The sequence below is a fragment of the Tachyglossus aculeatus genome, chromosome 9, assembly GCF_015852505.1.
Source record: "Tachyglossus aculeatus isolate mTacAcu1 chromosome 9, mTacAcu1.pri, whole genome shotgun sequence".
Classification (NCBI taxonomy): Eukaryota; Metazoa; Chordata; class Mammalia; order Monotremata; family Tachyglossidae; genus Tachyglossus; species Tachyglossus aculeatus.
The window spans coordinates 60,137,559-60,156,041 of NC_052074.1; the positions used below are offsets into that span (position 1 = coordinate 60,137,559).

The 18,483-nt window shown below is 43.6% G+C and overlaps 1 protein-coding gene across 6 annotated transcripts in view; it reads right to left on the reverse strand.

The window, feature by feature from the left end:
* Positions 1-18,483, reverse strand: part of ZNF385B (zinc finger protein 385B) — a 316,667-nt gene that overhangs the window by 93,196 nt on the left and 204,988 nt on the right. The window contains exon 1 of one of the 6 annotated variants that reach the window (XM_038750911.1): positions 7,267-7,362. The exons of the other annotated variants lie outside the window; for them this stretch is intronic. Coding sequence (XP_038606839.1) covers positions 7,267-7,273 — 7 coding nt within the window. The 5' untranslated portion in view covers positions 7,274-7,362. Of the gene's footprint in view, positions 1-7,266; positions 7,363-18,483 lie in introns of those variants that run through there. 6 annotated transcript variants of the gene reach the window in all.

Sequence of the window (18,483 nt, forward strand, 5' to 3'; positions counted from 1 at the left end):
CCTTCAGGCTCGGGTCTCCTCCTGCCTTCAGGACATCTCCATCTGGATGTCTGCCCGCCACCTAAAGCTCAACATGTCGAAGACTGAACTCCTTGTCTTCCCTCCCAAACCCTGCCCCCTCCCTGACTTTCCCGTCACTGTAGACGGCACTACCATCCTTCCCATCTCACAAGCCTGCAACCTTGGTGTCATCCTCGACTCTGCTCTCTCGTTCACCCCTCACATCCAATCCAATCCGTCACCAAAACCTGCCGGTCTCACCTCCGCAACATCGCCAAGATCCGCCCTTTCTTCTCCATCCAAACCACTACCTTGCTGGTTCAATCTTTCATCCTATCCCGACTGGATTACTGCATCGGCCCCCTCTCTGATCTCCCATCCTCCTGTCTCTCCCCATTTCAGTCTATACTTCACGCTGCTGCCCAGATCATCTTTGTGCAGAAACACTCTGGGCATGTTAATCCCCCCCTCAAAAATCTCCAGTGGCTACCAGTCAACCAACGCATCAAGCAGAAACTCCTCTCTCTCGGCTTCAAGGCTGTCCATCACCTCGCCCCCTCCTACCTCACCTCCCTTCTCTCCTTCTACAGCCCAGCCCACACCCTCGGCTCCTCTGCCGCTAACCTCCTCACCGTACCTCGTTCTCGCCTGTCCCGCTGTTGACCCCCGGCCCACGTCTTCCCCCTGGCCTGGAATGCCCTCCCTCCGCACATCCGCCAAGCTAGCTCTCTTCCTCCCTTCAAAGCCCTACTGAGAGCTCACCTCCTCCAGGAGGCCTTCCCAGACTGAGCCCACTTTTTCCTCTCCTCCTCCCCATCCCCCCGCCCTACCTCCTTCCCTTCCCCACAGCACCTGTATATATGTTTGTACAGATTTATTACTCTATTTTACTTGTACATATTTACTATTCTATTTATTCTGTTAATGATGTGTACCTAGCTTTACTTCTATTTATTCTGATGACTTGACACCTGTCCACATGTTTTGTTTTGTTGTCTGTCTCCCCCTTCTAGACTGCGAGCCCATTGTTGGGTAGGGACCGTCTCTATATGTTGCTAACTTGTACTTCCCAAGTGCTTAGTACAGTGCACTGCACACAGTAAGCGCTCAATAAATGTGATTGAATGAATGAAAGAATTAGAAATATCCCCTACCCACAAGGAGTTTTCCAAGCAGTACTACTACTACTAATAAGGATGGCATTTATTAAGCACTTACTATGTGCAAGGCACTGTTCTAAGCACTGGGGAGGTTACAAGGTGATTAGGTTGTCCCATGGGAGGCTCACAGTCTTAATCCCCATTTTACAGATGAGGTAACTGAGGCACAGAGAAGTTAAGTGACTTGCCCAAAGTCACACAGCTGACAATTGGTGGAGCCGGAATTTGAACCCATGACCTCTCAGTCAAGGGGACTAAAAATCTGTTAGCCCCTTACTAAGGGCTAAAATCATTCATCTGCAGACAGGAAAAGAATCCATTTAAAATAAATCCTTTAACCCATTCAACAAAACAGTTTGTTTTTAAAACTTCAAATCTGCAGGCCATTCCCTCAGTTTGCATTTCGCTGATGGACCCCTTAAAAACGCACACATAGATGGATATTTTATATTCTATTATTCTATTTATTTATATTGATGCTATTGATGCCTTTCTACTTGTTTTGTTGTCTGTCTCCCCCATTCTAGACTGTGAGCCCATTGTTGGGCAGGGATTGTCTATTTGTTGCTGAATTGTATTTTCCAAGCACTTAGTACAGTGCTCTGCACACAATAAGTGCTCAGTAAATACGACTGAATGAATTAATGAACGAATATTTTACTTCTATGTACATCAGCCCCTCTAGACTGTAAGCTCATTGTGGGCAGGGAATGTGTCTGTTATATTATTATATGGTACACTCCACAGTGCTTAGTACAGTGCTCTGCACAAAGTAAGCACTCAATAAATACAACTGAGTGAACAAGTCTTGGTCCAAGTGGTTACCAGCCTTCTAAATGGGAAGAGGAGGCTCTTCTTGCAATTATTATTATTATTATTATTACCCATAATGATAATTGTGGTATTTGTTAAGCACTTACTATGTGTCAGGCACTGTACGAAGCGCTGGGTGGATACAAGCAAATTGGGTAGGACACAGTCCCTGTCCCATGTGGAGCTCACAGTCTCAATCCCCATTTTACAGATGAGGTAACTGAGACCCAAAGAAATGAAGTCACTTGCCCAAGGTCACACAGCAGACAACTAGCAGAGCTGGGATTTGACTTTGCACATAGTAAGCGCTCAGTGAGTACCACTGATTGAGCCTGCCCTAGAGTTCAATGGTTACTTGAGAAGTAGCACTGCCTACTAGGTAGAGCACAGGCCTCGGAGTCAGAAGGTCCTGGATTCTAATCCTGGCTCTGCCATTTGTCTGCTGTGTGACCTCGGGCAAATCCCTTCACTTCTCTGTGCCTCAGTTCCCTCATCTGTACAATGGTGATTAAAACCGTGAGCCCCATGTGGGACGGGGACTATGTCCAACTCGATTTGCTTGTATCTACCCTAGAGCTTAGTACAGTGCCTGGCACACAGAAAGAACTTAAATACCACAATTATTATTATTATTATTACCTACAATTGCTCACAGAGATTCCAGGGTGCGAACTGCAGATGAAAGAACACATGCAAAAGCTTTGTATGGGCTATCAAAAAGTTTTTCAATTTTTGATATTTTGTTTTTTGAAAAATTGCCACCCAACTACCCCAGAAACTTTTCCATTCTAGGACGGAGCTTATAAAGAATCTCAGTCCTCCCTGTAAGTGGGTTCTAATCTCCCTACTGGGACCAACATTTTGATTCACTTCATTTCTGCCCTTCCACTGTTTGAAACTCCAAAATCATCTGATCTCTGTGTATTCCTTGAAAAGTCAGCCAATATCCAAAAAGGACCTCTCTCTTTTCCAGTTTTCTCAGGTTTTAGATCCACCATTACAGAAAAATGCTCTGGAGAACATGGGGAAGAAATGGGATTGTAAAACGGGAACAAGACAGCATGCTAGAGATAGACTGTAAACTATAGACTACTCATCCTCTAACCTGTAAGCTCCTTGGGGGCAGGGAACGTGTCTACCAACTGTTTTATTGACTCTCCCAGACACCTAGTACAGTTCTCTCTGCACACAGTAAGCGCTCAATAAGTACGATTGATAGATTTGACCGGGGGTGGCATAAAGGTGGCCCAAACTCCAGGTCGGTCTTTTGTAAAAAAAGCTGCCATGTCTGCTGGATTGGAAGCTCCTTGAGGGCTGGGATGGTAGCGGCTAACTGTTGTACTCACCCAAGCACTCAGTACAGTGCTCCGCACAGAGTCGATGCTCAGTAAATACTACTGATTGATTGTCACCCCCAAAACAGCGCATGTTGAACTGTCCTTATTTCAGTCTTACATATAGAAACATCAGTTCGCAAAGGAAAAAAGGTCTGACTTATAAGGGGCCGGCTCGTGACACTCAGCCGTCAGTCATGCTTGGACATCACTGCAAAACAAAGCAAGTAGCCAGCTGTAAGATCCCCAAGACACCTCTGATGTCTTGAAAACTTTTACTTTCAGGCACAAGATCTCCATTAGGAACTGGTTTTTGACAACTGTGAAACTAGGCTCCCCATTTACTATGAAAGTTCCTCAGCCTGGGGCTAAGTTAATCAATCGACCGATCATATTCATTGAGTGCTTACTGTGTGCGGGGCACTGTACTAAGCACTTGGGCAGTGCAACACAACAATATAACAGACCCATTCCCTGCCCATAACAAGCTTACAGTCTATTTACAGTCTCTGGACTGTAAACGCTTCACGGATCTACTGATGCTGATATATTGTACTCTCCCAAGGGCTTAGTATAGTGCTCTGCATACAGTAAGCACTCAATGAATATCAGCAGGTGATTGACCGACCAACTGGTTAGTGACTAAGTTGTGGTTTTTACTAAGTACTTGCTAAGGGCCAAGCATCGTGCTAAGTGTTGGGAGAGATACAAGATGATCTTACAGAACCTAGTCTCTGGCTATGTTCCCTCCTTATTCTCCATCTCTCCTCTTATGACCCCTTCTAGACTCCCCCTTCTAGACTGTGAGCCCGCTGTTGGGTAGAGACAGTCTCTGTATGTTGCAAACTTGTACTTCCCAAGCGCTTAGCACACTCTGCAAACAGTAAGCGCTCAATAAATACGATTGAATGAATGAATGACATCCCTACAGATTATGTTCTCTCTCCACCCAGAACACCATAACAGTACGATGTTTTGGATCAAGAAATAAGGATTAGACAAGACATTTAGCCACCATTTGGATCTTGATATGAAATAATAATAATAATAATGATGATGGCATTTATTAAGCGCTTACCATGTGCAAAGCACTGTTCTAAGAGCTGGGGAGGTTAGAAGGTGATCAGGTTGTCCCACGGGGGGCTCACAGTCTTCATCCCCATTTGACAGATGAGGTAACCGAGGCTCAGATAAGTTAAGTGACTTGCCCAAAGTCACACAGCTGACAATTTGCGGAGCCGGAGTTTGAACCCATGACCTCTGACTCCAAAGCCTGTGCTCCTTCCACTGAGCCACGCTGCTTCTCTACATTCTCCACAATTAGAACCTCTAACTTCAGCCCAAACGCAGCTTTGGGTAAGTACTCTTTTTTTTTGAAGTTCACCTTGGTCTTTTCCTGAAATCAGTCAACACTTATTCAGTCAATCGTATTTATTGAGCGCTTACTGTGTGCAGAGCACTATACAAAGCACTTGTGAGAATGGCCTAGCGGATAGGGCACAGGCCTGAGAATCAAAAGTCCCTGGGTTCTATTCCAGGCTCTGTCACTTTTCAGCTGTGTGACCTTGGGAGAGTCACTTTGCTTCTCTGTGCCTGTTACCTCATCTGGAAAACGGGGATCAAGACTGTGAACCCTATTTGGGACAGGGACTCTGACCGACCCGATTAGCTTCAATACCATCCACTGATGGTATTATTGTCATAGTGTACTCTCCCAGATGGTAGTGCTCAGTACACAGTAAGCACTCAATAAATATGGTTTCATTAATAGGATTGAAAGAATATTTACTGAGAACCTAGTACAAAGCCTTATACTAAGACTTAGGAAATAATAATTACTACTTCGAACATTTACTATGTGTCAAGCACTGGATTGTAAACTCCTTCAGGGCAGAAATCATATTCCATATAAAGGAACCTGTAATCAATGGTACTTATTGAGCACTTACCCTGTGCAGAGCACTGTACGAAGCTCTTGGGAGAATGCACTATAACAAGATAATGTGTTAGACACATTCCCTCCCCACAGTGGGTTCACAGTCTAAGGGGAAGCAGTAGTAGTAGTTGTAATGGCTTAGTGGAAAGAGCCCAGGCTTGGGAGTCAGAGGTCGTGGGCTTTAATCCCGGCTCCACCACTTGTCAGCTTTGTGACTTTGGGGAAGTCACAGAGTTACTTCTCTGTGCCTCAGTTACCTCATCTGTAAAATGGGGATTAAGACTGTGAGCCCCATGTGGGACAACCTGATAACCTTGTATCTACCCCAGTGCTTAGAACAGTGCTTGGTACATAGGAAGCACTTAACAAATACCATCATCATCATTATTATTATTGTTACTAAAGTAATAGTACCTATTTAGTGCTTACTCTGGACAGAGCACTGAACTAAACACTGAGAAAGAAAAGCCAGGTGGAGCATATGGTACTCAACAGTTTTGAAATGTGGCCACAGTGACTCCAGAAGAGGTTTATGTCCTTGAATCTGTACTCTTTGGACACTTGATATTCACTCTACCCTCAGCCCCACAGCTCTTATGTACATACCTATAATTTTTTTATTTATATTAATGTCTGTCTCCCCCTCTAGACTGGAAGTTCATTGTGGGCAGGGAATGTGTCTGTTTATTATTGCCTTGCACTCTCCCAAACACTTACTACAGTGCTCAGCACACGGTAAGCATTCAGTAAATACCACTGCTTGTTTGGTTGATTCAGAAGCCAAGTGCCCTGACCTGCTAAGTGCTGGCTCTGCTATATCTGAAATCCTGGAGCATTTCCTCAGGGTTCCCTGGGTTGAGGAGGACCTTGAGCAGGAAATCCAAGCACTTAGTACAGTACTCTGCACACAGTAAGCTCTTAGTAAATACCACCGATTGATTGGGATTGCCCCCATCTGGAGGGAGAAATGGGAGGAGGAAGGAGAGAGAATGAAAAGTGGGAGAGGGGAAGGAGAAAAGATGACAAATTTGCTCTGGATACTGCTTCCATGCATGTCCATTCTCCCTTCCAGTACATTGCCCTGTTAGGGCCCCAACCATCAATCAATCAATGGTATTTCTTGCACACTTACTTACAGTGCACAGAGCACTGTATTAAGCACTTGCAAATTGCTAGACCCATTCCCTACCCAGAATGAGCTTATAGCCTAGAGCAAAGAGAATATTATGTCATCTGGTGATAAATGGAGTCTTCCCTAATCACTCAATCTAACCGACAACTAGTTGGTGGCTGGCTAAACTGGCTATTATTATTATTATTGTTGTTTTCTGTGCCTCAGTTACCTCATTTGTAAAATGGGGATTAAGAATGTGAGTCCCATGTGGGACAGGGACTGTGCTCAACCTGATTTGTTTGTATCCGCCCCAGCGCTCAGTACCGTGCCTGGCACCCATTAAGCACTTAACAATTACCAGAATTATTATTATAGTTATTACTGTTATTACTAAAATTCACTCCCTTGAAAATGTCCAGAATTCCCTCTCACTGGCTGTCCTAAACGTCTGGAAAGGTGGCCAGATTTGCATCTGGTCTGGTTTATTCATTTTGCCTGCCGGAGGATAAGCATGAATTCCTAGCTCGTTATCTCAATGGGAGATATTTTCATTTTAATATAGCATTTTAATCAATGGGAGCAATGAAAAAAAAATGGAGAGACAATAAAAGAGAGGGACGTCTGAGGAGAGCCAAATGAGAAATCTTGATCTCTCGAGCATTTCAAGCTCGGCAAAGCTGCCTGAAACTTGTCACTTAATTTTTCTATTGGAAGAGAAGAAAATAACCAGATAAATTCAATCCACAGTTAAGTGTTTTTTTTAAACCACAGTTTCTACAGTAAATGAGTCGGTCTACTATGTGAAGGAAATGCCCACCCAAGTGCATACAGGTTGGAGTCCTACAGCAATGAAAACGAGCAAGTTAGAAATATCTGCGAGACAAGTTCATCCTAAAACTGGCAACTGACCTTCCATCGGAGCTCAAAGCTAGTCTTGCTGTAAATCTCTCCGGCTCTTTCCTCTGCGATTCGCAGAAAGGCTTCAGGCTACCAGAGGAGGGATACAGCAGTTTGAGAGGATGGAATTCAAAGCTGCCCAAATAAACTCTACCTCCAGGCAATATAGTTCTTTTTTCTCTTCTCAGTGAATTTTAGCCCACGTCCTGTGTGTCTACGAGCTGTGCACTCAGCCCCAAAAGAATACAATATGTATCCTTGGTAATTTAAAAAAAAGAAAAGGTTTTTTTTTTTTTTTAGAAGCCTGCCTTGTTTAAAGAAACAGAGTTAATATTTACAGTTGCTCTTTGCTCCAACCTTTTATGGAAAAGCTCTCTCAGTTTAAGTATTAACCAAATCTTTGAAAACTACCTAAAACCGTCATTCCTCTAGGGCCCCTATGAAAGCAGCAATCTCTCCCCAGCATGAAGAGGGGAGAGATTTGTAATACAACCTGTTTCAGCACGTTGACTCAATCGGCTGAGAAGGGCTTTATTCACCATTCCAAGCTCGGATGTGTTTTTCAGGGATAATGGAAATACCTGTTCGTTCATTCAATCATATTTACTGAGTGCCTACTCTGTGCAAAGCACTGTACTAAACACTTGGGAGAGTACAATATAACAATAAGCAGACACATTCCCTGCCCACATTGAGCTCATGGTCTAGAGACGATTTGTTGTCCCTCCCACTTGACCCTTGAGCCCCAGAAAGGACAGGGACTGGGTGAAACCTCATTATCTTGTGCCTACACTAGCACTCAGTACAGTGCTTGGCATATAGTAAGCACTTAAACAGCAGGACAAAAAAATTGTGGAAGGGGTTGGGAATGCGGATGAGATGAGGGTGAGCACAACCTGGGCCAGTTGTCGACAGAGCACGGGCCTGGGAGTAAGAAAAACGTGGGTTCTAATCCTGGTTCTGCCACTTTTCTGCTGTTGTGACCTTGGGAAAGTCACTTTGATGCTCTGGGCCTCAGTTCCCTCATCTGTAAAATGGGGATTAAGACTGTGAGCTCCACGTGGGACAGGGACTTTGTCCAACCTGATTACCTTGTATCTACCCCAGCGCTTAGAACAGCGTTTGACACAGAGAAAGCGCTTAACAAATACCATCATCATCAACCTGGGGCTGGAGCCCTATGTGGGACAGCGACTCTTCCCCACCTGACTGTCTTGTATTGATCTCTGCACTTAAAACCGTGCTTGGCACATTGTAAGTGTTAACAAATACCACAATTATTATTATTATTATTGTACATGGATGGCTGGGATTCTTCAATCAAATCATTTGGATTTCACCCCCCAGTTCACCTAGGGGCACTAAGCGGGGACCCCCATTCATCTTCTCAGCTCCTGTTGGATGGAGCTACTGTAATAAAAATAATGATGGTATTTGTTAACCTGGAATGACACACAAATCCTGTGGCGAATCCCAGTCCAACAAGATTCATTCAATTGTATTTATTGATCGCTTACTGTGTGCAAAGCACTGTACTAAGATGATAATGGGTCCCTTCCCATCCTCCAGATTTCCTTCCCAGCCAACCACGTTCCCGGCCCAAGTCCAGGGGCTGGGGAGTTGGGCCTGCTTCATCCTCTTTCCCTCCCCGATGCTGATGGTAGACTCAACAATGATAGAATCCCAACCATCATCACTGCCGTAATTATGCAAACATGGGAATGAAGCCAAAAGCGATCCCCCGGGTCAATCGGCTGAGGCCCTATCACATACGTAGTGGAAAGAGCACGGGGCTGGAAGTCAGAGGATGTGAGTTCTAATCCCAGCTCTGCCACATGTCTGATGTTGACCTTGGACAAGTCGCTTCACTTCTCTGTGTCTCAGTTCCCTCATCTGGAAAATGGAGATTAAGACTGTGAGTCCTGTGTGGGACAGGGACTCTTCCCCACCTGACTGTCTTGTATTGATCTCTGCACTTAAAGCCGTGCTTGGCACATTGTGTTAACAAATACCACAATTATTATTATCATTATTATACATGGACTGCCGGGATTCTTCAATCATATCATTTGGATTTCACCCCCTAGTTCACCTAGGGGCACTAAGCGGGGACCCCCATTCATCTTCTCAGCTACTGTTGGAGCTACTGTAATAATAATAATGATGGTATTTGTTAAGCACATACTATGTGCCAAGCACTGTTCTAAGTGCTGGGCTCCCAAGAGCTTAGTACAATGCTCTGCACTCAGTAAGCACTCAATAAATACCATTGATTGGTTGAGTGAGTAGTGGCAGCCATCCATGCCATCCTATCCACTTTGGCCTCTGCCTCCCTTTCCCTGAATAAAGCACCAGGAGGCTTAGAAGAACCACATCCTGTAGATAGTGCTCTGCACATAGGAAGTGCTCAATAAATACAATTGCTGGTTGATTGATTGTAAGCTCATTGTGGGCAGGGATCAGGTTTACTAACTCTATTATACTGGACTTTCACAAGTCTCAGTACAGTGCTCTGCACAACGTAAGCACTCAGTAAATTCCATTGATTAATGGCAGGTGCCTGTCTGGCTATCAATGTTCATTGTTAAGATTGGCCCATGAAATAGCCCCAACTTCTTCGCCAATGACACAGCGTGGTCCAATCACCCACAAATCTACCCTACTCCTATTGAACCTGTGATAATGACGATGGCATTTATTAAGTGCTTACTGTGTGCAAAGCACTGTTCAACGTGCGTTTTCCCTTTCAAACTGAGAGCCTGGTGTGGAATTGGTACTGGGTCAAATCTGATCGTATCGTATCTAGCTCAGAGTTTAGAATAGTGACTGGCACATAGTACACCCTCAAATACCACTACTGTGATTATTCCGGTATCTGAGAAGCACTTACTATGTGTCAAGCACTGTATTCATTTAATTCCATCAATCGATTTATTAGGCTCTTACTGTATACAGAGCACTGTATTAAGCACTTGGGAGAGCACGCTACGACAGTAAGCAGACACATTCCCTTCCTAAGCTTACAGTCTAGAGGGGGAGACAGACATTAACATAAATCGATAAATTAATAAACAAATTACACTGTACTAAAGGTAGAAACAAGTTAATCAGATTGGGCACAGTCCCCATCCTACCTGGGCTCACAGTCTAAGTAGGAGAGAGTAGGATTTAATCCCCATTTTACAGGTGAGAAAACTGAGGTATATAAAAGATAATAATTATTATTATTTTTGTTTTGAGCTCTATGAATATCAGTTCTGGCATCTAGATTGATACCCCAGCATGTATATTAATCTGGGATTTGCAGCAAGATGGTGATTGCTATCTACCGCCATGATGGCTGGACTGATTTCTCCGAGGGAAGTCCCAGATTTCTTGCCCAGCTATTTCTCTCATGAACAGCAAGGGTCACTGCCGTCCACACTGATATCGCCACAACTTTTCCCAAAACTGCCCCTGCACCGGACATTCAATCCATAAGCAGCATAGAATGGTGCGTAAGTTTTCTTTCCAACTCCTTGTTTCACAAGGCCATAAAGGATTCAAAACAGTTTGATTCCCCAGGAGAAACACTGTAACTTTGGAAGTCAATGTACCTTTAAATGATCTTTTAGAGCACCCTTGTTTTAGAGTATACAAAAGAACACTAAACAGAGCTAAAAAGAAAAACCAAAAACCAAGTTCCAAGTTCATTCAACCAGTTTGATTTGGAAAAGGGTGGTGCTCAACTCAAGTAAACAGGAGAAAAACTCATGGCCAAAAAGTTACGTAATCAGTAGAGGCAAATAGCTGTGTCTGGCTAACCTTTGACTAGCTCGTCCCTGAAAAAAATCACAGCTACCGAAGAATAAAAAGGCATACAAAGATTAAGTGGATTTGCTTTTACAGCTTTGTGGGCCTGCTACACCCGTTCCTTTTTCTATTTCATAAATCAGGAGCATGTTAGCAGAAACATGCTATTTATCAGTACTTGCTTATTGACACTGGCTCTTTGTTGAGATGAACCGATGAGCTTGATGAGGGCCTCATTCTGGCTCCATTTAGTCAAAATGTACCAGCTGTGATTCTAACATGTTCCTGGAGCAGGGAAGAACTTAGGGGTGCTACAGCTTGGAACATCAATGACACCTAAGAGCTCTTTTGGATGCCAGGAGCACAACAGAATTTGAATTATGCACCTTTAAGCAGGGAAGCTTTCAAAACAAAAGAAGCTATTTCACTGCAATGCAGGGTGACAGACACATTTTGTTCACTGTGGAGCAGGCCAGAGTAAATTCTTTAAGCCTTCATCCTTTCTGAGTGTTCTAAGAATAATTCCTTGGAATCAAAAGGTGGCTTTTCTTCTGGAAATAGCAAAACGCATTTCCATGTATTGAAGTAAATCCCTTAGTGGTTATTCTAACAGCACGTCTTTGGGTGGTATGGTATAATAGCCATATTATGGTGAATAAATTGTGGTTCAAAGACAGCCAATTGTGTCTCAGAGAATGTCCATAGTTGAGCCACTGTTAGGTAATAATAATAATAATAATAATGGTACATGTTACACACTATGTGCCAACGATTGTTCTAAGAACTGGGGTAAATACAAGTTAATCAGGTGGAACACAGTCCCTGGCCCCATGGGGCTCACAGACTTATCCCTCTTTTACAGAATAACTGAAGCACAGAGAAGTTAAGTGACTTGCCCAAGGTCACATAGCAGACATGAGGTGGAGTCAGGGTTAGAATGCAGGTCCTTCTTTCTCTAACAAACATCACAGTTATTATCATTATTGGTAACCCAAGATGCACTACTACAAACTTCTATGAAGACATGGAGATTTGGGAGCCAACCACCAGAATTCAGGGAAGAGTCAATGTTGCTGTTCTTAGCAACTCATTTTCCAGGGGTCAACTGGCATCTTTTAGCCACAAACATTGCCTAAAAAAGACAGGATTCCTGATATCTCTCAAGCCACCTGGATCCCTCTGGAACGTCCACTGAAGAAGCTCACTCTTCTGTGTATCTTAGAGCACTTAGAAAATGAGTAAGATTTATTTCCTTTTTACACAAGCTCAAAACTGAGGTGGGAAGGGGGTCCCGGGGGGAAGACAGTGGAGGCACTAAGACAAACACATATTTTGTTCTCTGTTTTTTTACAAACATAGACCTCCTGTTGAAACAGACAACCCTCTCCCCAGAGACTGACTCCTCAGATTTCCAGGCGGATCTCTATGCCCAAGGAGCTCTAATGAAAACACGCACCTCTGCACCCTTTCCTAAAATCAGGTGGATTTAAAACTAGGAAATGGGAAAAATCTCCTCTGCCACAGTTTAATGACTTATCTTTCTTAAAAGTACCAAAGAACCATTCTGTGAACCTGGCCGTACAAGTTTTGACCCAAGAAATGATCAATATCCAATATTGGATGTTATGCACCTTTAAGCAGGGAAGCTTTCAAAACAAAAGAAGCTATTTCATTGCGATGCAGGGTGACAGACACATTTTGTTCACTGTGGAGCAGGCCAGAGTAAATTTTTTAAGCCTTCATCCTTTCTGAGTGTTCTAATAATACTTCCTTGGAATCAAAATGTGGCTTTTCTTCTGGAAATAGCAAAATGCATTTCCACGTATTGAAGTAAATCCCCTAGCGGTTATTCTAACAGCACGTCGAATATCCAATATCCAATATTCAAGAGAAGCAGCTTAGCTCAGTGGAAAGAGCACGGGCTTGGGAGTCAGAGTTCATGGGTTCGAATCCCGGCTCTGCCAACTGTCAGCTGTGTGACTTTGGGCAAGTCACTTAACTTCTCTGGGTCTCAGTTACCTCTACTGTAAAATGGGGATTAAGACTGTGAGCCCCCTGTGGGACAACCTGATCACCTTGTAACCACCCCAGCACTTAGAACGGTGCTTTGCACATAGTAAGCGTTTAATAAATGCCATTATTATTATTATTATCCAGACAGAGATTTGAGTTCCAAATGGACTGCCAAGGGGACAGACAAAGGAGAGCTATTGGTAACATAATATGACTCAAAGAGCATCCCATTTTAATCCATTCAATCATTACAAACTGCCTGACATGAGATCCCGCACTCGTCAAGAAATAAAATGAGCTCCGGCACCAACAAACAAAAGGAACAAGTTACATGTTGGTAGCATTTTGGGTCCAAGAAGGCACTAGTTTTGAAACTTTGCGTTTTCTACAAAAGCTTTCGGCGTGGACGGAATGTGTCTGAAAAACCCAACATAATGATCATTCACATCCAGCATCTTATATTTCACTCTACCCTATTTCCTGAAAAATCTCTGAGGTGTCCAAACTGATCCCGAAATAACGCTTACCTAAGTTTAGGAGATTACGCTCTATGTCTCCTTCAGCATCTAAACGCCGCATGAAGTATTACCCTTCAAGATAAATAACTCCATCACTGCAACCTGGTGCTTTTGTAACATGCGGCGCTAGGAAACAGCAGACGGGTAATAAGTCTGAAAAAATCATACGGCCTGTAATTGCTGCTTAGCTCTAATTACTATTGAGGATAGTGTTTGCAACTTGATCCCAGAGGGCAGGCAGCCCACGACTGACAACATCGGTCAAATATAACCCAACGGATCCACACCTGTTTTTTGTTTCACGCGATTTCTGTGAGCAATTTCCACATGATAGAGAAAAGAATCGAGGCTCAAAAGACCCCTCAAGTTTCCAGAGCAATTCAGATGTCACAGATGTGTCAAAATCTTTTTATTATTCGCACGAGCATCTCCAGAGTCAGGAATCTTATGGGAAAAGATCACATAGCTACTCATATGAAACCCAAGAGAAACTTCTGGACTGCTATAGAATTCTAAAATGGCTGAACATTATTCATAGAAAATAAAAACCGCTTTCATTTTCAGTGGAACCCTAATGCTAGGCTTTAGGAATATTTTAAACAAAGGTTCCCAAATATGCACTTCAAATCAATTTAAGAAGATGGCAATTATGCTATATTACATTAAACATTTGTGTTATTATTAGCCACAGAGACCTGATTCCAATTTTAGATATGCCAGGCATTATTCTGTGTGCAACCTAAAATCGCTGAGTTTTAGACCTGGGTGTTGAAATGATAAATTATTCCCACTAGCTTATCTCTAACTAATTTCACTCCTTATATAGTGATATTTGCCCAGATCACAAGAACACAATCACAAAGATATCTGTGTTCTCTAATGGAAATGTGATTAAACTGATAACAGCTTGTTGACTTTTAATACGTCATTTCTCACTGGCATCAATATGATAGTTTCCTGGGCATTTGACTGAGTGAATCAGCCTCGAAGTGACTGATTTTTCTTTTTTCCCCAAATGTCAGAAAAAGACTTTTTCACTTTCTGAGAGTAGTCAAACAGACCAAACCAAGGAGAGCTGGCTTGTTTGGGTATTCAAATGCAGGGACTCTCACCTCAGTAAAGTCACTCAGTCATGGATTTGGATTGAGTGATGCACGAGACACTGTCATCATCAGGGATGCTGTCCAAAATAGCACACACAGCCGGACTCTCTGTCCACTCATGTGGCCTAGAGGACAGAGTGCGGGCCCGGGAGGCAGAAGGACCTGGGTTCTAATCCTAGTTCCGCCACTTGCCCGCTGTGCGATTTGGGGAAAGTCATTTACCTTCTCTGGGCCTCAGTTACCTCTTCTGTAAAACTGGGATTAAGAATGTGAGCCTCATATGGGACAGGGACTGTTCCAATCTGATTAACTTGAATCTACCCCAGTGCTCAGAACAGTGCTTGACACACAGTAAGTATTTTACAAGTACAATTATTATGACTACTACTTCCTTTGGGGACAAAACCCATCTGCCATTGATATCAGTATCTTTCAGAAAATCAGAGAAACACAAATTCATTGACTAGATCATCACTCCCTTTCATGACCCTTATGTATGACTCCAAATTTTAAAGGAAAAGAGGGGAAGTGATAGTAGAAAGCAAGAACAGAGAAGGGGAGAAATGAAAAGAGTAGTAGTAGAAGTAGTAATAGTGGAGTAGTGGTATTCATTCATTCAATCATATTTATTGAGCGCTTACGGTGTGCAGAGCACTGTACTAAGCACTTGGGAAGTACAAGTTGGCAATGTATAGAGACGGTCCCTACTCAACAGCAGGCTTACAGTCTAGAAGGGGGAGACAGCCAACAAAACGAAATATATTAACAAAATAAAATAAATAGAATAAATATGTACAAATAAAATAGAGTAATAAATACGTACAAACATATATACATATATACAGGTGCTGCGGGGAGGGGCAGGAGGTAAGGCGGGGGGATGGGGAGGGGGAGAAGGGGGAGAGGAAGTAGGGGGCTCAGTCTGGTATTAATTGAACACCCATGATACACTGTAGTCTATTTCAACGTCTGTTTCCTCCGGTTGACTAAGCTCCTTGTTGGAAGGGGTCTTGTTCACCAATGTTGTTAATAATAATAATAATGATAATGGTATTTGTTAAGCGCTTACTATGTGCCAGGCACTGTACTACATGCTGGGATGGATACAAGCAAATAGGGTTGGACACAGTCCCTTGTCCCACATGAGGCTCACAATCTCAATCCCCATTTTACAGATGAGGTAACTGAGGCACAGAAAAGGTAAGTGACTTGGCCAAGGTCACACAGCAGATAAGTGGCGGAGCTGGGATTAGAACCTATGATCTTCAGACTCCCAAGCCCACACTCTATCCACTATGCCATGTATTGTGCTTTTCCAAGTGCTTAGAACAGTACTCCGCACACTCTAAGAGTTCCTTAAATACTATCAACTGATTGATTACTAAGTGCTTGGGACAGAACAACAGAAACAAATGGTACGTTCCCTCCCCACAAGGAGCTTAGCATCTAAAAGAGTAGGAGAATGAAGAGGAGCAGCAGGAAGAAAGGAAGAGGAAGCAAAAGGAAGAAGAAATATAAACTTGACAGGTGAATTACAGAACTGCTTATCTATTAAAGTATTCAATCACTTTGTACAAAAGTGATGGTGGCTGTGAATGAGTAAGTGCGGAGTTACAATTTGGGAAGATAATAATAGTGGTATTTGTTAAGCACTTACTGTGTGTCAGACACTGTACTAAGCTTTGGAGGAGATATAAGGTAATTGGGTTGGACATAGTTCCTGTCCCCATTGGGCTCACGGTCTTAATCCCCATTTTACAGATGAGATAACTGAGGCACAGAGAAGTGAAGTGACTTGCCCAAGGTCACACAGCAGACAAGTGGCAGAGGCGGGATTAGAACCCAGGTCCTTCTGACTCCCAGACTCGTGCTCTATCCACTAGGCCATGCTGCTTCTATGACCTGGGGAGCGGATGTGCTTAGTATAGTGCTCTGCACACATTAAGTGCTTAATAAGTATGATAGAATGAATGAATGATTGGGAATGCCTCCTCAAGAAGGAAGGATTTCAGTAGGATTTTGATGATGGGGTAAAGCTGTGATATGCAAATTTGAAAGATGAGAGAGATCCAGGTAGAAAAAAGGATGTGGGTAGAGGGCCAGTGGTGTGAGATTCAAATTAATGGTATTTAGAGCATTTTCTGTGTGCAAAGCACTGTAGTTAAGTCTTGGGAGAATTCAAAAGAGAAGGGACACAATCCTTACCCTCAGAATAAGGTTATATTGGAAAAATAGAAGAGTGTGGGATGATTTCCCATTACCATAGACAACACCACATCCTTCCTTTTCTCACAGGCATTATCTTCAATTTATCTCATTCAACCTACCCAATTTGTCACCAAATCCAGTGGTTCTACCTTGACACCATCTGCAGAATCTGTTTTTTCTTCTCAAGCTGCTACCACACTGATCCAAGCATTTATCATACCCTGCCTTGACTACTGTATCGGCCTCCTCGCTGACCTCCCTGCCTCCAGTCTCTCCCTGCTCCAGTTCACACATCACTCTGACATTTCCCCTCTCCTTAAAAACCTCCAGTGGCTGTCTATCCACCTCTGCATCAAACAAAAACACTTTACACTTGAATGCTTTAAAGCATACAATCATCTCTCCCCCTCCTACACCTTCCTCATTAAGCTCCTACAACTCAGCCCGATATTTTGCTCCTCTCATGCCAACCTACTCACTGTATGTCAATCTCGTCACGGGCCACTTGCCTCCGTCCTCGTTCTGGCCTGGCACTCTCCCCCCCTTCGTATCTGACAGATCACCACTCTCCCCACCTTCAATGCCTTTTTAAAACCACATCTCCTCCAAGGTCCCCCAAATAAGCCCACATTTTCCTGACTCCTCCCTTCTGCACTGCGCAGGCACTTCAATCTGTACTTCTTAAGTACTTGATATTCACCCACTCCCAGCCACACAGCATTCAGGGGCATACTCTTACAGTCTCCCGTTTCCCCTATCTGTAATTTATTTTAATGTCTGCCTCCCCCTCTAGACTGTAAGCTCCCTGTGGGATCATGTCTACCAATTCTATTGTATTGAAGGCAATCTCTTTGTAAAGTGCTCAGCATCAAACAAAAAATCCTTACAGCCGGCTTTAAAGCACACAATTACCTTTCTTCCTCCTACCTTACTTCGCTGATTCTACATGGCCGAATCCGCACACTTCATTTCTCTAGTGCCAGCTTGCTCATTATGCCATGATGGATAACGGCTCACTGCCAACCCCTTTCCCTCATCCTCCCTCTGGTCTGGAATGCCCTCCCCCTTTATACGCCAGATCACCACTCCCTTCACCATCAAAATTAAGCTTACATCTCTTCCAAGAGGCCTTCCACCACTGAGTCCTCTTTCCCTTGACTCCCTCCCTCTTTCTGCGTTGTCTATGCACTTGATTTGTACCCATTGGACACTTTTAAAAAAATGGTACTTGTTAAGTGCTTCCTACATGCTAGACACTGACTAAGTGCTGAGGTAGATACAAGCTAATCAGGTTGGGCAGGGTCTTTGCCCCACAGTCTTAATTCCCACTCTACAGATGAGGTAAATGAGGGACAGAGAAGCAAAGTGACTTGTCCAGGGTCAAAACAGACAACCTAGGTCCTTCTTACTCTCAGGCCCAGGCTCTATCCACTAGGCAACACAACTTCCCAGCTGCTTAAAATATGGTAACAGCAAATCCAGGAAGGGGGGTGGGGGGGGTGGGTGGGCAGAGAAGCAGGCAGAAACCCGAGGAGGGGGATTGCAGCTGGCCTTTCCACCCCCCGCCCCACCAATCCCAGCCGAACAGTGGGAAG